Genomic DNA, 24,648 nt, shown 5'->3' on the forward strand with positions numbered 1-24,648 from the left:
CCTCAGGAGTTGGTGGAGATTAAGAACAGACTCATTTGCCAGGTGACCAGAAACAGGACTCCAAATGAATGCTAATGCTGCTCCGTGTCTGCTGCTGGATGTGATCATATGTTATGTTTACAGCTGGCCTGTTTCCACTGCACCATAGTGGCCATTCAATTAATTATTTAAGCATTAAATTATTTGTCTGCAAAGATTTATGTTTCTTTAATTATAGTATGTATACAGTAGTACACTGATGCACAATACAGTACAGTGTACATGCGAAGTAGAGCTCAATGTGAATGCCATTGATTGTCTTTTTTTCTTACATTCAGAATTATTGTGTAAGTACATTGTGAACATTACGCAACACTTGGCAATGCTATATGGTCATGTCAATAAAACTAATTTCAATTTGAAAAAAAAAAAGTGACGTAGTGTTTGTGTTTCCCAGTATTTGTGTTGATCAGATGACTGTTGGCTGTTTTCTGCTGCTCAGTTCAGAGAGCTGACAGGGAAAGGCTAACATATGGCAAGACAGGAAGGAGGGAGAGAGAGAGAGAGAGAGAGAGAGAGAGAGCATCACACACTGAAGGGAGGAGAGACAAGAAATGACAGAAGGTTGTACGGAAACAGAGAGCAACAGAGGAGGAGGGGTTGGGGGTATAAGTAAGAGCAGCGAGAACATGGGGGACGACAAAAATGATGGCGACCGGAAAAAGAATGCCGACGAGTGGGCGGGGGGCTCAGGAGTGAGAAACAGGGTGAGAGGGTTGCAGATCCTATAACTTGGAAGCAGAGGAGGTGACAGTGGGGGGGGGGGGGGTTCACTGCTCAGTGATGTGTTATGATCCAACACCCCTACACACACACTAACGTGTTGTTGTCACTTAGGGGGACACAGACAGAAGGACTTACCTTAAAAGATACGGCTCGAGACATTCTATGTCTTTATTATTGTCAGCAAATGTAAAGACAAAAAACACCAACACGTTTGTCCGTCTCTTATTAATTTCCAGCTTCTCGTCTGTGGGTCTCAACCCAAAATGTATTTGATCCAACTGAAGATATATATATATCTATAAAAATGACAAATAATTATATTGTTTTATTTTTCAATAAGGCTAAATCATTTTTTGGGGGGTCTATTTACGACAGCAGAACAGTGTATGTGGGATTGACTTGAAATAAACTCCTGGTAATAAGGAAACATGTCGCCCCGTGCAGCGTTGTGGTTTTGAACAGTTTGTGGGATTGAGGTCTATGGCATAGAGGGCTATGATATTGGTGACATAATAAAACGTGTTAGTAGGATACATTTGCCGTTGGATTTGGTGTTTTTACAGGATTTGTTGACAAAAATTTAAATGTTGAATATCACCAGCTTCGTCCTTTAACCCCAAAATTGAATTGTTTAACATGTGGGAGCGATGCTTTGGAGGTGAGACTCGGTAATGTGCCTGTGTGAACAGATTTATGTGCCTACAATGTGATTAATACACACACATACACACACACAGAGTCTCTCTCTCACACTCTCTCTCTCTCTCTCTATCTCTCCAGCTCCCTCGCTCGCTCTTCCTCATTCTGGCTCTGTTGCCAAGGCTACCGTACAGCCTCTTGCTGCATATACCTAGACGAAGCTGCCGCCTGTGGATCTCTCTCTCTCTCTCTCCCCTCCAGGATACAAACAAAAGAAAACCCTTCAGACTTTTTAATTCCTCTATTTCTCCCACAAACACACATTCTCAGATTCTGCCTTTCCTACCCTCACACACGTCCTCTGCCTCTCGCTGTCAGTCTGTCTCCTTCTTACATGCAAACACGCTCCCTCTTCTCCCAGACAGAGGAGCAGTAAAGGGATTGCCGTGGTTCTTGGTGTTTGGCTCCTGGTCTTTGGCTCAACGGGAGCAGAGCAGCAGATGGCGATGTGAAGACGGGCTCAGCCAGGTAAGAGGACTTATCCTAACCAGACTTAGGGCTCTGGGTGAGTGACTGTTCCAGCCCTCCTCTGCTCCCTCCGTCTCTCCCTCATTCCCCCTCTGTGGTTGTGCGACACGAGGTGAATACCAATTCCTCAGCAAAGCCCCCACTGTTCATATGGCTGCTGCGCTTCCCTGGCTGTGAATAGGTAGGGATGTGTGATGTAGCCTCTGTAGGTGCGTGTTCATTTTTCTCATTATCAAAACTGATTATTTGCCAACAGGTTGGTTCTTTGGTGCTGCTCTCACTGAGTGTTTCCTCTCTCATCTATTATTATTCGAAGCTTAATTTCCTCTGTGTTGTATCATGTCTCTGTGACAATGTGGGAGTTACCAGAGCGGGATGCAACAGTCCACCTCCCTGGGTGATTCATTACTAATCCATCCAGCTCTGCACTGTGTGGTCCCTCTAGCTCTCCGTAGCCATGTACGTGATATGAATAGTGTTTTGTCTTAGCATGAATGACTGCCAGAGAATGCCATTCCTGCACTGGTGTTTTGATGCAGTGCAATCATGTAACGCAGTCCTTTGTCACTGGGAATCCATATGTATCTTCAGCAGCCTGTGAATCAATTCCCTATGCAGCACATTTCAATTATTCATACAGTATAGCTTGGGCTGCATTGTAAGTTTGTACATGTGTTAATAAAATGTATCTTTGAAATGCCCCTGGAGCTGCTCTGAGAATTTGTAGGAGTGTATGTAAACAATAGAGCTGATTGATTATCCGTCTCTGGGATATACATGAGGAAGCTGCAGGCTTGCTAGGTATTTCATTCTAAGGTCATTGTGAGCGTATGTGTGTATTGATATACCAGGATGTTATCTGTGTGAGTGTGTATGACAGAGAAAGGTTGACAAGGCAGGTCTTGGCCCTCGTGACTTTCTCTCAAGTTACCATCCCATCATCACTTTCAGTAAGAGCTTCCTCTTACCCCGTCTCCCTGCCATATTCAGCACCTCGACAACACGCTCGATACTTCAACCTCGACGCGCTTTTGATTCACCTGCAAAGAGGAAATGCTGCTCTGCCTGAGAGTTTTGCTGTAATGGCGGGGACAAAGCGCAAACAAATCCTGCACATTTATAAAGATAGAGCAGATTTGAACACATTATGTTTCCAGACGGACACGCTGATGGGAGCCTTAGGAATGTCCATTAAAACACGAGCCAGCTGTCACCAAAAGAGAAAAATAAACCAGATTAATTCCCCTTGTTCCTGATTGCAGGAACTGAGCTTTACACAGCTGTCAGCAGACAGCGCTTCCTGGTCCTGTGGTTCTGCTGGGGCTTATTGTATGGCTCCGTTCAGACTCAGCTGGATGTTGGGTGCTTTGAATGGACGCAGATCAATGGAAACACTACACACATACTCTATTTGAAGAGTGAGGGGGTGGTGTTTGTAAGGACCCAAAGACAGCAGAACTTCAGTGAGGATGAGGCTGAATCTGTTGTCAGGATTCATCCACTTTTCAATCCACTTTTCCCAATCAATTTTTCCCAGAATACTGTATTATGGCTAATTGGAGTTTACGTATCATTAGACTGTCAAAGGTGTTTAACTTAAGTCAAACTGCCTCCCTCTATGACTAATATTCAGCTCGTTACTGCAGCTTGGTATTGTCCGTCACGCTCTGATTTTGTGTAATTTTGAATACAAACTTTATTGTGAGCTCCCCAACAATCGACAGGGACGTTGTGTCTGAGGTTAAAAGAGCCGGTTTGTTATCATTTATGGGTATTTATAAGAATCATCATCATCGTTCAAACCCACAGAACTTTATCTTAAATTCTCGTGGGGATCCCAAAGTCTCCAAAGGTACCAAATGTGTGTCAAATGAGGCTCAATCTTTGGAGAAAGGTGTACAAAATGATGAACAAGACATGTAGAATATTTCCATCTGTTGGATTGTAAAAACAAGTGAGTCTTGGTTTTGTGTTTTTTTTGTCAGTGTTAACATCCAATAGCTGGAACATGCTGATACAGAATACATGAAACTGAAGCTCACAGTGTGACATGAGGCAACATTTTAAACATAAAATAAAAAACAAAAGAGACAGAAGGGTCAAATGCAGGGCCTTATTTACCATTGAGGACACTGAGGTCATGTCCTCAGTAATGTTTCCTGTACTTGGGGGACTTCGCATTTTATATTCTGATTTTAGTTTTATATAAAATGTATGTAAATAAGAATGTATTTACTCTAGAATTCCTGTCAGTGAGAAGAGAGTTTGACACATGTTGGGATGTAAAATACAATGGTTAACCAAATGTCAGATTTTGGTTCCGGTGTCTTGTCAAAAGGTGTGAATCATGACCTCACTATTTGTAAAATCCGAGCTACAGCCCTGGTAAAATGTACCAAACATTTCACCAAGCGATCACTCAGCAGCCAAAGCGAACAACAGAAACAACAAAGATATTTACCTCAAAGAATCAAAGCAAAGAGAGGACGATATTTTCTTTTCGACAAACGTGAATATTGTCACTGCTCTCCCAGTGCAGATGTATGTTTGTGCTTTTCATTTTTCATGCAGTGTGTCTGCCAAAGTGTGTGTGTGTGTGTGTGTGTGTGTGTGTGCTACGGTATATGTTGGTTGCCACAGTTACCAAAACGCCAACCTCACTGCGTCATTGCCTCAGACAACCTTCACACACATAAACAGAGCTGCTTCTCCTCCCATTCATCCTGCCATCAACTCATCTCCTCGTCCAGCTATTGTTTGAAAACGGAAGCAAGCTGAACTTTCTCAGCTCCTCTTATACAACACAATCCGTGTGTGTATGTGTGTGTGTGTGTGTGTACGTTATATGTGTGTGTGTGTACATTGTATGTATGCACGTTGCCAAGACAACAGGACGGCCTAACTGGCGTCATCACTTCAAAACCACCTTCGCAGCAAGCAAAGAGAGATAGAAAAGGACTCAAAGCAGCTCCCCTCTGGTCAACACCTGCACTGTCTCTCTCTCTCTAACACACACACACGCACACACACACTGAGACTCATCTCCTGCTACTGGTGTGGTCTCATATTCCGCTGAGCTCACCTCATTCGTTCAACAGGGTCCAGCGGCACAGAAGCAGAGGAGGGGAGATGAGAGAGAGGAGAGGAGAGCAGAGAAGGCTTGACTTCATGCATACTGATTCGACTGGAGCAATCTAAATGTATTTCTGAGGGTGTCTGCTTAGTCTGGCTCAAATCATCCCCGCCTCGTAGGGAGGGAGAGAGACAGAGAGAGAGAGAGAGGCAGAGAAAGAAAGAGAGGGGGAGAAATATTGACAGTTTACTGTGTCACCTTACATCTCCATCCTCCGCTCATGAAACCACAGCTGGGAGCTGACAAGGGTGCTACTCAGGTCCATCTTTTGATGGAACAAGATTCAAAACCTGAACCAGTTGAGTTTGAGTCCCAAGGTGTCTCTACCGTATGTGTTTAGATGACCCGTAACATATTTCTCTTTTCTTTATTTTTAAGTTTTCAACACATGACATGTGGTGTTTGGCTGTTATCTTCTGTCCTTCAGATTTGACTCTGCCACACAATGGCTGACAATGGCTGGTTGCCACGGGATACAGGATTTATCTTGATCATGTGATCTGACTCCCACCAGTTCCCTGCCATCTATCATAGGTGAGTCATGTGACAGGCTGTTCAGTTTTTTGATATCCCAGTAAGCCAACTGGAAAGTCATTTTCGTCTGCATTGTTAGTTGATTAAATTGAAGAAAAAAAAAAAAAACTTCCAAACTCACTGCTGACAAATTTAGCCATCAGCAACACATTCAGATAAAACACTACACCACCACTCTCACAGGCCTCCACATTCACACATCCGCACACACCACGTGGTGGTAATCAGCCAAATGTACAAAACACCTTTATTAATGGTTGAAGGACAAAAGTGCAGGGCGGAAAAGGGCTTTGAATACACTGCTGACTGACTGTGTGTGCGTGCGTGCGAGTGTGTGATTGTGTGCATGTGTGTTTGTGTGTGTGTGTGTGTGTGCGTGTGTGTGTGTGTGTGTTGTCAGTAGATGATAATGCTCAGGACGAATGAGAGGGATGAGAGCCACTCTGTTGCCAAGGCAACGGACAGGGCTGTAAACACTCTACCCCTGACTCATCTCTCCACAATAGAGCCTCTCTCTCTCTCTCTCTCTCTCAAACACACACACACACACATACACACACACATTCACCCAATAGAGTCCCATCTGAGGGAGACAAGAGGATCCGGGGATGAGAGCCACTCCAAGTCGCTTAGCTGTACATCTGAATAGGCCTGTGGAATAAACACAACTCTCTCTGTCATATCCACGCTCATTTAAAAACACAACCTGACAAACACAGGCAACATGTAATTGAACTAGAAATCAATACGTAATTTGGTTGAATTTTTTTCTGTAGTAAAGGAACTAAGACAAAAAGCATTAAAGCGCGATTGCTTATGAAAGACAAAAGTGTGATATGTCTTCATTTTATTCACGCGGGATGTCTTATAATCGAACGCTGTGAAGAAAAGAGAAAGCAAACAACTTTACCCGCACTGGACTTTTTGTGTTTATAAGGGGTTAAAGGTGCTTGTCTAAAAATGAAGAGCAAATCAATGATTGATAGATCATCCCCACACAGCTCTCAACATGGCGATGGCTACACTGACGGCTAACAGCCAACGGTGCTAACAGCACAAATGGTGCAAACAAAGGCAACAGTGCAGACAGAGCTAACATCGTTTACCTGGAAGAGAACCAGAGGGTGACTGAATATTGAATTTAGCACCTTTAAAGCAACAACTAAAGCACACACTGTATTTATCTTGTTTTAACAGTGGTTTATTTGGGACTATCTTCATTTAACAGGAGTATCATGACCCGCCGGCTGAGCAGCTCCACCCGTTCCCACACTGAGGACTCCATCTTCCTGAGGCCCGACGAGGACCCCGTCTGGCTAGATGAGCCCACAAAGACTGATAAAATAGGCGACAGAGCCCTTAAAAAAGACAGGCTCCCAAAGTGCAAAGATGGACCTGCAGGGGGCCAAAGCCCGCAGGGAGAGGAAGTGTTCATGCACAAGGTGTATGCGCTCGTGATTGAGATCTACTGCTGGGCTGCACTGTTCGCCATCTCCCAAGTCACGGTATGCGAATGGCCGTCAGTTGAAACCAGTGGAGAAAATCTTTACTTGTTTGATGTTTTTCTCAAATGTCTGCTTTAAATTAGATTATGATGACCTTCCTGCACAAGCTTTGGTTTTCAGCTCAGCACAGACTAGTAAAATCCACAGTAGTTTAACTGCAACATTAGCAATGCAATTGTTACTGTTGTTTGGTCGACAACCAAAGCACCTCTATGTTTGGGCTAGAACTTGACACTTGCATTACCATATGTAAAAAATGAATAAATAAATTAGGGCTTTGTAAACGCCGCAATGATTATGACACTAGTTCTGCATGTGGTCAGTTTACATATTCTTTGTGCTTGCGCGATAGGCCAATATTCTTTTCTTCTCGGTTCCTTTTCACCTGAGAGAAGCCACAGCGCTGCCTGATTACCAGTGCATGAGTGACCGGTGAGTTCACGGTGACGGTCTGCCTTCCCTCTCTCCTCCCAGGGGTACTGGGTGTTTTTTGTGGTGGAAGGAAATGGACCTCTCTCTTCCATCTACAAAGCCCTGCAGGTCATTGACTTCTACCTTGGCTTCATCTTACCCTGCCACCCGATTTTTGGAATGGACGTAAGTGTCCGTCCTGGAACTCACCAATAGAGCTGTGCAAAAAAGAAACCTTGAAGATATGCTGACTCTAGTGTTGGCTGTGTCTAACTGCCTCTCCCCCTGTCTTTTTCTCTCTGCACTGCTCAGTCCATAGTGTTGATGAGGGAGGTTGTGAACACCGAAGAGCACAACTGGATTGTCTATGGAACTGCAGGCATTGGCGTGGCCATCTGTGCTATCATGGTAAAACGCTAGAGAAACCATTCAATTCCTGCCCATTTATTTCCGCATGAATGTGAGAAATATAGTAGATGTTGAATTTTTGTAATTCACCATAAAGAACCATGAAGACTTTGGAAGAAACTAGATTGACTGGATTTTTCACTTCTCTATTTGCAGATTGGCCAGTTTCCTGCTTGATTGATGTGTTTATTAGCTGATGAATGGATACACGTTCACTGCTTTCTTCCATTAACCTCTCTCCAGGTTGTCCACATGGTGTGTAAGTGGCGTTACGGCACTGGCTTGTGGTCGTCAGGAACTGTGTCGCGGGACATTGGTGATCGCCGTCAGTCTGTGAGCCGCCAGCCCTCCTTCACCCTGTCAGAGTGGACAGACGCTCAGGAGGATCTGCTGGATATGGAACCTGAGCCCCAGACACCGGTCTTTGAAATAGGCACCGACACCAGGATGGAGGGAGATGCCGCCACCCTCACCGTCACACCAGTGGGGCTTCAGGAGAGGTTGGGGCGGGCGGCAGAGGGCTGGGAGTATTTTTGGAAATAATTGACAGACAAAAGTTTTATTGTGACTAGTTTTATTTGTTGGCATTGTTATCTGGAAGACAAATGTTGCATACTTGGATTTTAAATCCACAATGCACGTTGCAGATGGGTAAACCCGTACTGTACAGCTAAATGCATTTGTATGATTCAATATGTGTCACACAGGAGGGGCTCCAACGTTTCCCTGACCTTGGACATGTGTTCACCGGGCTGCACTGAGCCCTACGGCTACGGAGGACAGCTCTCCCCCAGAGACCAGACGGCCAAGGAGTACCTCCGACAGGGAACAAACACCCTGACCCCTGCCATGCTACACACACGGGCCATAGATGACCAAAGCCTGCAGGCTGAGTTTTATGTAGGTGCAGCAACAGCAGCTCACCCACCTACTCGCTTTAAATTAACAGGGATGAACAGAAACTCACCGGAAAAGATGTACGCTGACACACACACATAGACACAGCCACTAATGCACACACACACACACACACACCCAGCGGAGCTCTGCACACACCCGTAAGCTTTTCCACTGTGTGTTAGTGGGCGAGGGAAGGATAGATACAGGCATATTTGCATACGAAAACCCACAGAGGATCCTGGTGTCTGCTAGGCAGAAAGATGCACGTTCAAGACCACACACAAGTAGTTTGTAGAATCACATCACACACAATGAAGGCCAGTGGATGACTTAATTCATGTTGGATATAGTTATCTTACAGTAGAAGGCATGGTTAAGACTTCCCCTTCATTTCTGCAAGGGCTGATTGTTATTGCACCCATTGTTCTGTGTCCATCGGCAGGAAACTCCTATGAACTTTGTGGACCCTAAGGAGTACAACTACCCAGGGCTGGTGAGAAAGAACCGCTACAAAACCATCTTACCCAGTGAGTACAGCTGCAACACGAGTCGGAACAGCCAGTAAAAGAGATTATGCAGTTGTAAATATTGTGAAAACTGCTTTTTTTGTGCTGCTCCTCTTGAATAATTTCACATGCTCATCAACTATTTAGCTCGGATGCGTTTGTAAAAGGTCTGTCTCTGTGCACCGGAATATTGATATTCACACTGAGACACAGCACCACAGCATCTTCTTCTGCTGCTGTCATCTTTTTGAATTACAACAAATCTGTCTCTCTTTCTTCATGGTAACCTCACACTGTCGTCCTCCAGACACACACAGCAGAGTGATCTTGAAGTCACAGGATGAAGACGATTTCCTCACTACTTACATCAATGCTAATTATCTCAAAGTAAGTGAAAATATGTAAGCTCTTGTCCCAGCACAGCTTTGTGATGTAGCCACTTTAGTCATGCTCCATGGATAAAACCTTGTATTCTGAATGTGTCTGACGACTGGTAATAACTGATTATATGTATATGACAAGACTGGGCATGTTTCTGTGTTTCTGTGTGTATGTGTGTGTGTGTGTGTGTGTGTGTGTGTGTGTGCGTCGCTCTGCAGGGTTATGGGGATGAGGAGTGTGCCTACATTGCCACCCAGGGTCCCACCGTGAACACAGTGGGGGACTTCTGGAGGATGGTGTGGCAGGAGAGAAGCCCAATCATAGTGATGATCACCAACCTGGAGGAGAAAAACGAGGTCAGGCAGGGCGATGATGATGATGGACGCATTAATAGATCAACGGATAAGATAAGTTGATAGTCGGATGGGTAAACATTTCCACTTGACTGTTCATTGTGTCTCGCAGAAATGTGCAGAGTACTGGCCTGAGGACACTGTGACCCATGAGGGCATCGAGATCACTGTCGTCACAGTAACCCAGGAGGATGACTACAGTCTGAGGGTGTTTACTTTAAAGGTAACACACAGACAGACTGTTAACAATAACTCACAAAAAGGGCAAATACAGTGCACAACATTGGTGAAAACAAGTTGAGGTGCAAGTTCAAACCAATTGCAAAACTACTATTTTGGCATCATGCTGAATTGAAGAAGAATTTAAACTAGAAAACGAGACCATAATCTCATGTTTACAATGTTTACTGAGGTAATAAATCAAGTGATGAGTATGATTATTTTTTCTTAGACTTCTAAACAATCTGACTTGTTTCTGCAGCCAGAGCAGTCGCCCCCTGATGTCCATAATAAAGCATGCAAGTTTAAGACACTTCTGCATTGGCTTCACTTTTCAGACCTGGAGGTGGTCACCTGGTTAACCATCTTTTGGACAAATTAAAATTTTGACCAGACGATGAAAAGTTCAGGGATTCATCCTGAGGGTAACATGAATCTGTGTACTACGCTTCATGGCAATCCATCCAAAAGTTCAAAACATTTCACTTAAAACTACAATTTAAACCTGGTGGCACTAGAGGAAAGGTCACAGAATAACCAGAGTCCTTGTGATTCATCATTGACCATGAATGTCTCGAACAAATGTCATGGCACTTCATCACATAATTAGAAAAAGAGAGATTTGAGTGTGGACAAAGTGGTGGATCTACAGGCCAACATTGCCATTCTTAGAGTCACACTACCAATGTGACTTAAAATGCAACGGCAATTTATATTGAATTTGGGGTCATGGTGGCATTGGCAGCAAGCCAAACATGATCATTCAATAAATGCAGCCTGCGTCTGCAGTTGATGGATTTGATTATTTTACAGTACGGGAAAGGGAGGAGTAGACTATAAAACCTCTTTTTCAAAAGCGTTCATTGTTGCCGTAGGAACTAACACCAAGGTAACAATTTGGGTATGCATGCAGAGCAACAGGCTGATCAGAAATCGTTCTCAGTGTGTCTGTCTCATGTACCTGTACGCAACATGATCACATCAGTTTCTGTCTGAATACCCGTCTCTGTGTTTATGTGTGTGTGTGTGTGTGTGTGTGTGCGCCAGTGTGGGGGAGAGGAGCGCAGTCTGCAGCAGTACTGGTACACCTCGTGGCCTGATCAGAAGACACCAGACAAGGCTCCACCTCTTCTGGAACTGGTGCAGGAAGTGGAAAGGGCCCGAGAGGAAGCCCCGCCCTCCAGTGGCCCTATAATTGTCCACTGCAGGTACAAAAGTAGCATGTTTGAAATATAAGGAAAGATACGTAGTTTAAATGTGTTCCCATGGCTGTGTCAAAAGGCCTATATTAACACTATTTTAATAATATACATGCAGAGGGAAAATTGCCCAGCTTAATATGAGAGGAACACTTTTTACTTTTATCATAGAAACCACTTGGCAGAGCAGAGCATTTGTCTTCTTCCATTTCTCTGCTGTCTGATTTCCCCTAGGAGGATTCGACATTAATCAAATTAATGGTGTGCTAATCAATACACCAATCCATCCATTTTCTCCTGTGTCCCTTTACCCCTCTAACTTTTTATCCAAAGTGCTGGAATAGGTCGAACTGGCTGCTTCATCGCCACCTCCATCCTGTGCAAGCAGCTGAGGACTGAGGGTGTGGTTGACATCCTGAGAACCACCTGCCAGCTCCGTCTGGACAGGTGAGATATTCTTAGCCCTTATCCATGCTCATGTCTTTCTTTAGTTCTTGGCATCAAATCTAAATCTGTTGTCGGAAAAAAGCCTACAGTCTACGTAGATTCAGTTGATCTGGTTTCAAATCACGAGCTGCGGTAAGTTGTGGTGAGCTTCATTTTCAATAGAACAACAAAATTTAAAGTTTCAACCAGTGTGTCCACAGCCTTCTTGCGATATGCAGCGTAATTCTAAACGTTTTTTTCCAGCCAAGTAAAGTGGTCATGAGAAAGCCCTTGAAGTTACCCAGAGTATTAATGAGACAAATGTGGCCTTAACTGTTTTAAACTACGAAACATTTCAAGATCTTTCGTTCATAATAGACTTTGGAACTTATTATAGCAAGAAAAGCATGTGAAACTAATAACTATTATGGCTTTATTCCATTTAAGTGTCCCGGTAAGACATTCTAGCTATTTTACAAGCACAATAACTTTGCTCTTAACAGGCACACCCAAGTAGAATGCAGCCATTATACTGCAGTGTTATAATTTACACCTGTGTTTGACAAGTCAAAATGTCCTGGTCCGTTGTGTTGAATGGTCGGTTTGAGAAAATTAGATAAACGTTTTATTCTTTGCTGGAGCCGTTAAATGGTGACCCCATTTTACTTCAATAAGGTACGAAATAAAGCTGAACTGTAAATGAAAATGTGGGCTACTTCCACGTGTGAGACATCTGTGCAGTTTGGATTAAAACTAGCTGACAATACATTGTTATAAAAACAAAATATCCTCCTCTGTAATACAAAAATGTAAAACCTGCTGTACCTAAACAAAAGTAGGCCACACTCGTATACGGTCAGTGTACCTTTTGATGGTTTGTTTTATCGTTTAATCCAAAACGATAAATCAAACTATCAAAATGTGCATGGACCGTTTAGCCTATAATATTTCATCACTGTTTTGAATTACAATACCAAGAAAGTAATTTTCAAATTTGGGTGAACTGCTCCTTACTATAAGACAGAGCCAAATACATAGCTCTGAGCTACAGCTACAAACTATCTTCAGAAACAAATAGTCTCACAAGAAATTGGAAGACAGAATGCCATACTTAAGATCTAGCATACTTTGACCTTATACTTTATCCATACTCTATACTAAAAACAAGAATGAGAGTCTACAGCTATGCTACCTGCTTTGTGAGACTGGCTTCTGCTACTGAGCTTACGCCAGCCTACTAACGTGCTCACATCGAAAATGCTAACCTGCAGATGTTAAGCAGGCATACATGCTTATTGAAAAGGAACACAAATTACAAGTTAAGAATTTTGCAGGTATAAACCAGAATTATGGAATAATTCAACTGTTTCCCTGATGATTGTGATAGAGCTAACGTTATGGGTCATCAAAGTTAAAATAATTTGTACTGTGGAGAACACAAATGGCTTTACCTTATTTCATGGCAATCCATCTAACAGTTGAGACATTTTGCTCAAAACCACAAATGGTGAAAGAGGAACTGACCAACGACTGACCAACCATTCTGTGTGTGTGTGTGTGTGTGTGTCTTTCTATGTTCCTCAGGGGTGGGATGATCCAGACATGCGAGCAGTACCAGTTTGTGCATCACGTCCTCAGCCTGTATGAGAAGCAGCTGCCTCACGCTACTGAGGAGTAGAGTGAGCGCTACAGCCACACCCAGACCGAGACACACCACTGTACACTGTACCGCCTCCGGTGGTATGCACCACTGTACCTAGCATCATCTCAATCTCACCCTTTAACAAGTTCCAACCCTGTAGATCCCTTCACCCAAGACAGGCTCGTTCAGACAGGACTGAATGGTTGACACACAATATGTGCGTACTGTGTGTCCATGAGCAGAACAAACACAGAGATCAAATCCTAATCAGACACTTAAGTGATCCACACAGTCCTGGGGAGTCATAACAGTTAGGCCCCAAAATAATCCAAGCCAACTCCTGACATCCTTTCATTTGCACTGTTTAAAACAAAAAATCATATTACTGTTAATGAGTCTCAGTCATCAAGGCCTCATTTAGTATGTAGCCCCCTCACATACTGTATGTACAGTTATCAAAAGGTTAAACTGGAGCTGAAGTATAATCAGTTCACCTGCAGCGGTGTCACTTTGCAAGGAGGAAATTGATGTTCCGTCTCCCAAAGTTAGTGTCAATGATAAGGGCCCATGCAGTATAGGTGCCAGCATAATTCAAATCTACAGAGAAATGATCAAATGCCAGCCTATTATTAAACACCATATAAATGTAAAATTTCACATGAAATTTAAGTTAACTTACAACTTTTCTCATTGACTCTCACTTTTAATGTAAAAAACAACAATAAAAAAACATGATAGAAGGCCTGTTTCAACTTCTGATGCATTCAGGAGCCACCCCATCTTCAGGTTGCATGGTGCTAAGTGTTCATTAAAGGCATGTGCAATGTTATGGAACATAGGAATGTATAACAATTAGGTTCTTAATTAAATAATTAGGATTTCTGTGCAATCTACAGTATTACAGTTTGACCATGCTGCCTGTGCAGTCCTCATGGCCCATGATGTTTACAGTAAACAACTCCTGCATTAAGGCCACATAGACGTACAGTCAGAGGCGTCACAGAGCCGGAGACACCGAGGGGACAGAGGCCAGAGATAGAATCAGAACATCTGAAAAATCAATGCAAAAGCCCAGAAAAAGCTCCGGGGAATCTGACATGTACACACAGCGAAGTGTAACGCACAGGAAAGCAAAAAGTTGCATTAAGAAAATGAAATGCATGTATTGATGACCTTTGGTCACATAAAGCTAATGTTCTTGCAAATGTCATATTCCCATCATTATCGCCCTCAGAGTCACGTGCTCCGTGATGCCTCTGCTTTCAACAGTAGCTTGAACACATCCGTGAAGTAAGAAGCCCATGATTGTTGTATAGACAGGCCAGACCTAATCTGTATGAAGCACAATAGACCAACTAAGGTTGTCTCTGATGTTTAGCTGTAAAAGTTCTTTTTTTTCCGTATTGTGTTTTGATTGTGTTGAGTTTAATGGATTGCATGTGCTGTATGGGACTCCATAGGTCCACAATCAAAGCGACGTGATTGGTTGTCCTGCTTTTTGTTGTGTAAAAGGGTTTAAGCCTATTATATTGCTTGCTCTCGGCCAATGCTTTTGATACAGTTTGCTTTTGTGACACCAACCAGAGATATTTTTAGAACATTTTGATACAATCCTTTCGAGTAGATGCCTTGTGTATATTTCCGTTTACACCATGATGGAATGTAGCTCATACTGTGGATCAAACCATCGGTTTATATTGCAAGATTTGACAGAACAAAATGTGACAACTACCTAAGTTACCTTACGGTGAAGAAAATAAATAGATTATGTTCAGTCTTCAGTATTATTACTTTATGCCTCTAGGCTTTGCTTTAATATGCTTTGCTTTCCGTGTATGTTTTTATTGTTTTTCTTAGAGAATTTTACCTCAGACTGAGTTTTTATGCAGTCCCCACTCGATTCCATCTGTGACTCTAGGCCACTCTCAGTTGACAACACGAGAAATAATCGCTATGTGTAAGGCAGCTAAAACAGTGAAGACAGTTTTCTAACAAAAATCTGATTAAAACAACTTCTATCTTGACTTAATGCATCAAATCAACAGTCGTGAACATTATCAGAGGATGGAGTTAACTGTGTGGCAGACATCGAATAAACTAGCAAATTAAACTGCCAAAATTACGTTTTACCGGAAAATAAGACTGGGATGGATAAGAAAAGCTACAATTTTTTGTTAGACTTTTGACATAATCCTCTGATAATGTCCAGTGTACTCGATTGAAAAGCTATTATTTTGAGTGCTTATTTTCTATGCTTACCTACCTGGTCCTCCTCCGGTGATCAAAATGGGGATGAGGAAATAGCCAAACAATCAGGCATACAACCAACCAGCAATCAGTATTCCTCTTCCCTGCTACAGTATCGCTTTAAGTTGTGAGTTTTTGCATCCAAATAAAGGTAGATTTTCATGAATCTGTGTTGCTCTCTCTGTGACTCTCAATCACTCAACGACACACAAAGCTCCTTTTAAACCGGAGCACCAGTGAAGCTGATTACTGTGAGTAACAAATAAAAAATATGAAATTTGTAATCAAAATATGGCTTTGAGATTTAAAGGTTTATGACAAAGCTATATTGGCTTTGTGTTCTGGAGACGTGATATCCATTACTGCAGTGATTCTTAACCATGGGGCCGCGGCCCACGATTGGGCCGCGAGCGCCACCTAGAGGGCCGCAAAAAACTTTCAGTTTTGCGCCTGTGGGCCGCGAGGGACGCGGGACCGCATAGGTTATCAATTGAAGACACCAGAGATATTAGTTATCCATGAGACGCTCAGTTACAATATAGCTTCCCACCACCTGGTGGCGGTAATGCGTCAGTCAGTTGTTTAACAAGCTACAATAAGCAGAAGAATATACTCAGCTAGCCGCTAGCCTGTAGCGAAAGTTATGGATAAGTTTTTAAAAAGAAAAAATGAAGACGACAGTGGTGCCATACTTCCCCAAAAGTCTAAATGCGTGCGCAAGTACAATCCTGACTTTCTTAAGTACGGCTTTGTGAACGGAGGCAACGAGGCAGAGCCGAGGGCTCAGTGTGTGGAATGTGGGCTAATGCTATCAAACGAAGCACTGAAGCCTTCGAAACTAAAGCCACACCTAGCGACGAAACATCCAACGCTCGTGGGAAAGCCTGTTTGGCTTCTTGTTGTGTATGCAGGTTTACATACACATGATAAATAAATGTCTTTGTGATCATCACATTGTATCATCTCATTTATTTGACAAGGGTTTTGCCTGTTTAACTCCGCGAGGACACCGGCGTCCTCGATCCCCTCCCCTTCCGTTCCTACGGCTTGCTTGCGCAAACTACGTCACAAAACATGGCCGTGTTGGGTATCCCAGCATGCCCAGAATCCACATCTTTGCAAAGAAATCATCGATTTTCTTTCATTTCTTATGGATTTTTCACAAAAGGAGCCCAAACACACACTGTCCAAAGTCGCCATAACCGCTGCAAGTCGGATCTTGAAGCATTTCGACGGAAAGAGACACGACAATGTGCTAGCGGATGTTACCATGGAGCTAGTGGCTTCAGAAAACGCTAGTACTTATACTACAAACCTTATCTTCATCTTACGTAAGCCGTGAACCAACGTATAACCTTGCGTAACGGAGCTACCCGCATACTCGATCGTGCGCTCGGACGCAGCCATTACGCACAGCAAGTCCGCTACTCACACACCACGTCTTCGACTTTATAGTTATATATATATAGTTTTTGCAAAGGCTGAAAATAAAAGGAAAATAATATAATGTCAAAATATAAAGGGAGAAACACCTTTAGTGTGTCAGAATATCATTTGGTTACCATGTGTCCATTTGGGCAGTTGTTCACTGATAGTGTAGTTACAGCCCTATACTGTCCTTTACCTGTACATATACAGCCACAGGCAGTTATTTATACTGAAAGATACTTTTTATTTTATGCGGACAAAAATCTTCAATTTGTACTGACTCCAAAGGCCCACTGCTCTGTTTCTGTATGACCTACAGGTTTTCTGACACTTTTGATGCATATAGTAACAGTGGTTCAGAAGCTACAGCCATTTTAATTTGGGTATGTCATTTTAGGCGGTTTTGCTCCAAAATAGGGGTGGAGTTGAACAGGTAACAATATAGTTATTGAATACAAATCAAACCAAGAGTGAGATCAATTAGTTAAACTAATAGTGTTAATATTTGAATGGGCCCCGGGACACTTTGTACTTGAAAAGTTGGGCCCCGAGGTCAAAAGAGTTAAGAACCCCTGCACTACTGCACCCCTTTACTGTACCTGCACCACAGAGTGCAGTTAAATATTTCTACCACTTGGTGTCAGTATATACAATGTAATTACACATAGTGCCAGTAGCTTTTTTTTTTATCCTGCATTCATCTGCGAGCTCACTGACACATGTAGTTGGCAGAGCAACAGAACAAAGGCTTTCAATCAAACAAAAGAGATTAGGCCTTTTTCGAGGCAGACATTTTGACATGTCATAGTAAGGAAAAGCCCAGGTGTATTAAATACTATATTGATAACACTTAATAACATTAACGGTATGCATTCCACTGAGGCATGCTGAATCTCTGGAATAGCTCAGTCAATGGAACTGAGCCATCATGGATGTTATCATTATCACCTGTGCTTTTCTAAAACATGTCAAAATGTCTGCAGTGAAAAGGTCCATTCATGACACTGAATTTAAACACCCACTTATTGCAACTGTTTGATTAGTGGTTAGTACAAATGTGATACTGCGGATAAGTAAATATTAATTTATGTTACCATATATAAGATCAGAATGTGTTTTTATAAATATTCTCTTAAAGTCCCTACATACCGATAACACACCCACACAGGTGTTTTCACTTATGTTCCCTGCTTAGAGCTTTTCTCAGGGCCGTGTGAGCTACAGACTGTGCTCTGTTGGCATCCCCCTCACTCTCCTGTTAGTTCTGTTGTTACAAATTCCACCTCTACCCTTCCATTTAGTACACAGTGACATAACGTAAATCCCAGCACAGCCTCACCCAATTTCCACCTAATTAGAGGTATAATCAGCCAGGGTAATGGAAAACACCTGCGGGTGTGTATGGCCTTTAAATCCCTATAAAACATGTGTAATGTTGCAATACCTGTGAGAAAGTCGGGCTTTATTGTGTCCACATAAAAACAGAAAGTCAGCCTTTGTATATTTTTGTAGCAATCTGTGTGAAACAAATAAACAACTCAAAGCAACATTCCTGTAAGGGATTATTATGAAATAATATAATAATCAGCACATTATGACGCTGATTTGCTTGAAAAACAATCTCATGTTAGTGGTAATTCTTGTTTTTTTTTCCTCACTGGGACTGACTTCTTGTTATGGCAGCCCAGTGACTGCACCACAGACTGTGGACTGCACGAGTTATTGCGCGTCTCCTTTAAAAAAGCCGAACTGTCCCTTTAATCCGCGGATCACAACGTTGACGTCACCCGGTCCCTGAGCCGCCTGCGCTGATTGGCTCGAGGTGACGTCAACCTCATAGTTTTTTCCTTTTTTTCCGCTCTCCCTACTGAACCATGACCTCATCGCTTTAGTTCAAGAAAGTGCTAAAGTGCACCTTCTGTAACTAGCCCCCCCTCCTCCTCCCCAACACACACACACATGCACAGCTATTACCTAGCAAAGCGAATCTATCCCTCCACGAGCTGACCAACTACTGGGGAGGTTTGTTGCCTGTCACCGCGCTTTCATGTCTCGTTTGTTCCTGGCGGTGTCACCCTCCGTCAGCTGCACTGTCCCCCGCCACACAGCCAGGTAAACACCGGCCAGCCCCATGAAGACACCGCGGCTCTCCCCCCTAACACACGGAGGCCAGTTGAATAACACACAGGAGCCGCGTGGAGCCCGAGGTGAGTGTGTGTGTGTGTGTGTGTGTGTGTGCGCGCGCGCGCTTGTGCGTGTGTGTGTGTGTGTGTGTGTGTGTGCGTGCGTGTATGCATTCGTAGGAACGAGAAGTGTTGTTATCTAGTGTGTTGCTGCCCACAGAGCTAGCTCACGTTAGCAGCGCTTGCTCGCTATCTGTGCTCGTGCCCCCCCCCCCCTCCCTCTGCTGCGGCGAGCCTGTCAGCGTGCACTCCCCCCTTTATGTGCGCTCCCGTCTTATTATGGGAATTAAACCCGTCCAGGCTGAAGTTATCGATTCTTCTATTTTGACCAACATCTGGTCATTTACCGTCCGACCATTTCAAGGTAGGTAGAATACATGTTTTATATATTTCTCTGTTTAATTTGAGCGCTGTTGTTCATATTCATCACAGTCCGATCAATGGAGTACGTGGTTCATTTTTCGCATGCAGACATATCCACGCGTCACAACAATACAGTGCAGGTTTCCCACTCAGACAACGCGCAGTGAACCTGCACATGAACGTGTATTTTAATATTGCTTGATGCTAATTGTGCAACGTTTGTAAAGGCAATGGCCGCTAGTCCGCATTGTGTTCTATTCTTATTTCTAATCTAGGTCGGTTTATTATGGGGCGCTATGACCGCTTACCGTCCATCGTTGTTATTAAACAGGACACAATGTTCCATGTATCTCTTTGTGCGCCCCATCTCTTTATTGGTCTCAATATCTGAGGATAAGCAGTTTTTGATGAGTTGATTTTCCACATTTTTATTTATACGCTATTTATAGGCAGTGTATTTCATGTCAGGTATTCGTGGTATTATTTTCATCAGTATCTATATCGTGATTATTGTTATGATAGATTCCTATGTAGTCCCAGCTTGTTATATGATCCTGCCGTTTGCAGTAGCCTACTGGGAGCATATTGATTAGAGGTCACCAGAAGGCTTTATACCAGGTTATGTTGTTTACAGTATGATGACGCTTCTGCCCCAACAGGGCTTTGACCAGGAATTGATTTTGTCCAAATTACATGATCACCGTAACAGCACTTCTCTTGTTACACTGTTTTTTTCCCCCATGGAGCCCATTACCATGTTACTCACTTCAGGCCTGTCACTCTATTAAACCTTTTTGTTATAACAACACATTTATTATTCACATCCAGCTGCTGGAGTATATTGCTGTCAGCCACACAGGCATTCATAAATAAGGGTTTGCAGATGAAATTCAAGTCAGTTCACTCAAGTAGATTTTATCGATTAGTCTATTGACAAAAAATTGAATTGCAGCCATTTTGATAATCCATTAACTGTGATTTTCTTTCGAGAAACTAACCAAACATTACAGTTCCATTTTCTCAACTTGATGATTTGCTGGGTTTTCTTTCTCTTATGTGATAGTAAACTAAATATACTTGAGTTATTCAGACAAAACAGGCAATATTTACACAGCAACTCGGGTTTTAGGAAAATGAGATTAGTCAAGAGAATTAAATTGAGAGCCCTCAATTGAAGGTTATTTTCCTTAATTTCAAAGACTAATTTAGTCTTAGAAATCAGCTAATGTAACGAAAGCTGTCAGGAAATAGGTTAGAAATGCTCTTATCAGACCAGATATCTGATACCTAATAACTAATCCATGCAGTGTTTTGAAGGCATACCAGCACACACAAACACAATCTGTAATTCTTGTTACTTAATTCTCCACTGTAAACCGATGACCCTATAATCCTCCAGCAGCCCCGTGTTGACGGTGTTGGCTGCGGAGTCCCTTGTTGTGGTCGCATGTAAGAAAGTGTAAACGCATGCAGATGCAAGCTTTCCGTTCATGAGAGACAGAGCCTGTGTCACCGGGTGAAGGGCGTGAGGTGCTCTGATGATGTAATTCTTTGTGGTCTAAACAAAACATTTCCTGTCTCCCATTGTATAAACCGAAGAGCCGTCTTTATATTGGTCTACTCCAGGCTCTGGCCACAGGTGACGTGATGCAGCGAGTTAATGAATAACCTGGATGGTATTACATCAGCGCTGGTTGCCCTCCAGTTGCTCTCTTTGTGTTTGCTTCTCTCACCGATGTCTGATATGGCAATCAATCCACAATATGGCATTATTGAGCTATCGTCACGCTTCGCTCATTGTTTTGTTTTGTTTGTCTTCGGACATTTTGCACTTGTTTGCAAGTGTCTCCGTTTTATGGAGATAAAGTTACTTCCCCAATTTTTTTTGTTGTATTGACCCATTACAAAGAGGCTTCCTTCATTATCACTCTTTTGTTATCAGAGAGTAACAGTGAAGTCTGTTGATATTGAAACAAAGTAAATAAGAAAAAGTATCGCACCTGTTTAGTACAGCAGCTTAGACATGAGAATGGCAATGCTAAACTTGCCTCATACATTTATTTGTAGTACGGGTTGATACATGTGTAAGCTTCTTTTGCTTTTAATGATGCACAACTGGAAGTTCCATTGCCTCTGAGTCACCGTAGGTAAATTCACATATTCAAATTCCCCAACAGCGTAAAAACTAAAAAATCCTTCAAAATGAACCCGTTGATCGGGTTCTTCTGCCTTCAGCCGAGCCGAGGTGTGGCTGCATCACTTCATCTTCAAGATGCACACAACCTTGTCCACCTAAAGTCTTCGGACTTTGTGCACTTGTTTGCAAGTGGACTTCATTTTTTTGGAAAAGCACTCGTATGTTGTTGTTTCTTTAGCCAGTTCATACAGCTCGAGTTGTGAGAATTTACATAAGTGTGTGTGCAGCATTGTCAGTTTTAGCTCCCCCCCCTTGCATCCTGATCCACCATCAGCACCAGTAGCATCCCATCATCATCATCACCACCACCCTCCCCGTGCCCCCATGCTCACCAACCGGGGCTGTTTCTATGGCAACAACAGAATCTGCTCCGGGCCTGTACACGCTGTCTCCATCTCTCTGCCTTCTCTCCTCTCGGCTTGTTTTCCTTCTGTTCAGCCAGAGCCTCACAGCAAGCTCCTGGCTGCTGCCTATTTTAGTGCGAAGGGCTTGTTTGTTCTTTTCCTGATTGGGGGGGGGGAGAAAGAAAGATGGCTTTGCATAAGGGGGTCATGGTTGTGGTCGTTATGCTGAGTAAGCATACTGAGGTTTGCGCTCCCTCTTTGTAACATTTCTATTTCCCCTCCCTTTCCATATTCAAATTCCCGTCTCCACCTTTCTCTCTGTTTCCTTCACTCCCTCCTCTTATCCCCGCTCTTTATTCCCCATCTTGGGCCCACTGAGAGCGTCCTAGCGGCGTCGAGGATGCAGAGCACCAGTCTCTCTCTCCCTCTCACTATACCGCCGCACATGTAAACCTGCGCACTCCGCCCCTCCCCGTCCCCCTGTTCACTGCACAAGAGCAAGAAAGGAGAGTGATCGAGGAGGAAGGAGGGATTCAGAGAGAGAGAAAAGTGAGAGAGGCTGGGGGCGGGTGGTGGGGAGAGCAGTCGCCATTAGACATATGCAGCGTCAGATGTTGTGCTCAGCAGCGGCGGGGGGGGGGAAACAGAATAGAGAGAGAGAAAGATTCACACCCCTGGAAGCTGTGTTGTTAGCTGCCTCGGCTAAAAGGGCTCCGCGCCATAAAAGGTATGATATAACAGGTGATGGGGCAGGTCGTAATGTAGCATGCAAGCGGCTGTTTGTAGTAGGGGAGCGCTGGCGTTGCTGCAGAATAGCTGCCGGGGGTGCACATTGGGAGAAAAGTGAGGGAATGTCAATATGTCTGCATGTGGTGCTGTGTGGCTGGAGGTCACACATTGTGCCTCGCTTAAAGTGTTAACGCAGAAATCCGCATCCAGTCATCACTGTGACACAGACAGGCAGATCAGATTAACTGCGTTGCTTTCTTAAAAGAAGTCTTCACTGTCCGACTTTACTCTCTTTTCTTGTCCAAGATGTGTCTGTTATGCCTTGTTTTTGTCTGCACAGCCATGCCTTTACTGTACTTTCTGTTACAGCAGCAGTTTGGCTGTGTTTACAGCGCAGGCAGTTGCTGCTGTCTATCTAGACGTTCCTCCGTGTTCCTGTGCTGCTGCTGCTGCTCTTCCATCAGGCAGGTTGCCAAGCGGTAGCAGTAGCAGCAGCAACAGCAGCAGCAGCAGCAGCAGCAGCATGTGTGCATCTATGTTCAGGCTCGGCCAGCAGCCTGTGGGAGATACAGGCCTCGGCAGTGGGGGACGGAAAGCGATTATCTCGGTGATCCGTGGAGGAATGATGCGCGTCCTTCTGCCGTTATGAATGGCACTGCAACACGACCCGCTCCGCGTCCACGTCTCTTTAAGTTTGGTGCAGTCGTCTGCGAGTTAGTTTGAGTGTTTTTAAGCAAAAGATCCTCTTTCCCTCCTCAGTGTGTCGCTCAGCTTCTCCCTTTATGAGTCTCCTTCCTCTTCATCTCTGTCCTCCCCGCTCGATCTTCACAACTGTCCCCTCCCTTACCTTGAGCTGGCCGAGTTGCTAGGCTGGATCCATCCCCCCTCTCTCCGTGGCAGTGGTGTCAGAACAGAGGTGAAAAGTTGCAGAGCTGCCTGAACGTCTTCCCAACACACTACCGATCAGAGGACGCCGTTTCTCTACCTTTCCTCTCTCTCCGTCTTTGTTTCCTCGCCCACCTTCTCACCACTGTCTCTTCTGTTTCTATTAGCATAACATGACACATTTCTTTTTGCCTGCCAAAAAAATAATGCCATTTCCCTGCCGTCTTTTCACCCTCTTTGATTTTTTTTGAAGTGAGCATATATATATACTGCTGGTATTATTCATTTGCTCGTGTGTTTCTTCTTTTAAACGGTTTTGTGTTTTTCTACTTCATCTCCCTCCGCTGTCTGTCTGCACATTGCTATCATGTCGTACTCTCCCTTTTCAACCGAGGTTTAATCCTCCATTTAGGCTTTGGGGTAAATGAGAGGAAGCCCATTCATTTTTCATGACACCGTGTGCCTCCGACATGAATAAAACAACACGACGGCATTCACATTCTGACCTTCTCACTTGTCGCATGACACCTGGTTAACCAAGGAAATGGTCCTCGATCCACACAGGGTTTCTGTTGATATGTTCAAACAAATGGCACTTTGGTTTTTGCAACGACCGTGTGTAGCCCAGCACACTTTTGCACATGCAGCCAATGATCTCTCTACCTTGATGAGTAATTGTGTGTGTGTGTGTGTGTGTGTGTGTGTGTGTGTGTGTGTGTGTGT

General features: G+C 43.6%; 2 protein-coding genes across 6 annotated transcripts in view; both read left to right on the top strand.

Moving 5' to 3' along the window:
* Positions 1-1,581: 1,581 nt before the first annotated feature.
* LOC116393539 (tyrosine-protein phosphatase non-receptor type 5-like) lies at positions 1,582-15,962 on the top strand. Of its 2 annotated transcripts, XM_031865938.1 has the most exons (14): positions 1,582-1,932; positions 5,493-5,599; positions 6,828-7,104; positions 7,579-7,701; positions 7,828-7,923; positions 8,167-8,423; positions 8,631-8,823; positions 9,266-9,350; positions 9,637-9,716; positions 9,929-10,066; positions 10,176-10,286; positions 11,330-11,490; positions 11,815-11,928; positions 13,492-15,962. In XM_031865938.1, the coding sequence occupies exons 3-14, from the start codon at positions 6,835-6,837 to the stop codon at positions 13,583-13,585; spliced, it is 1,722 nt and encodes a 573-aa protein (XP_031721798.1). In that variant the 5' UTR covers positions 1,582-1,932; positions 5,493-5,599; positions 6,828-6,834; the 3' UTR covers positions 13,586-15,962. The 2 variants fall into 2 exon arrangements, with proteins under 2 accessions (XP_031721798.1, XP_031721807.1); XM_031865947.1 differs by lacking the exon at positions 5,493-5,599.
* Positions 15,963-19,135: 3,173 nt separating this feature from the next.
* Positions 19,136-24,648, top strand: part of dusp8a (dual specificity phosphatase 8a) — a 42,084-nt gene continuing 36,571 nt past the window's right edge. The window contains exon 1 of one of the 4 annotated variants that reach the window (XM_031861817.1): positions 19,136-19,431. The gene's annotated coding sequence lies outside the window, so the exon portion shown is untranslated. Of the gene's footprint in view, positions 19,432-19,541; positions 23,039-24,648 lie in introns of those variants that run through there. The other 3 variants (XM_031861824.1, XM_031861808.1, XM_031861797.1) reach the window with 3 other exon arrangements.

The sequence above is a fragment of the Anarrhichthys ocellatus genome, unplaced genomic scaffold (genome assembly GCF_004355925.1).
Source record: "Anarrhichthys ocellatus isolate YVR2014 unplaced genomic scaffold, GSC_Weel_1.0 scaffold2, whole genome shotgun sequence".
Classification (NCBI taxonomy): Eukaryota; Metazoa; Chordata; class Actinopteri; order Perciformes; family Anarhichadidae; genus Anarrhichthys; species Anarrhichthys ocellatus.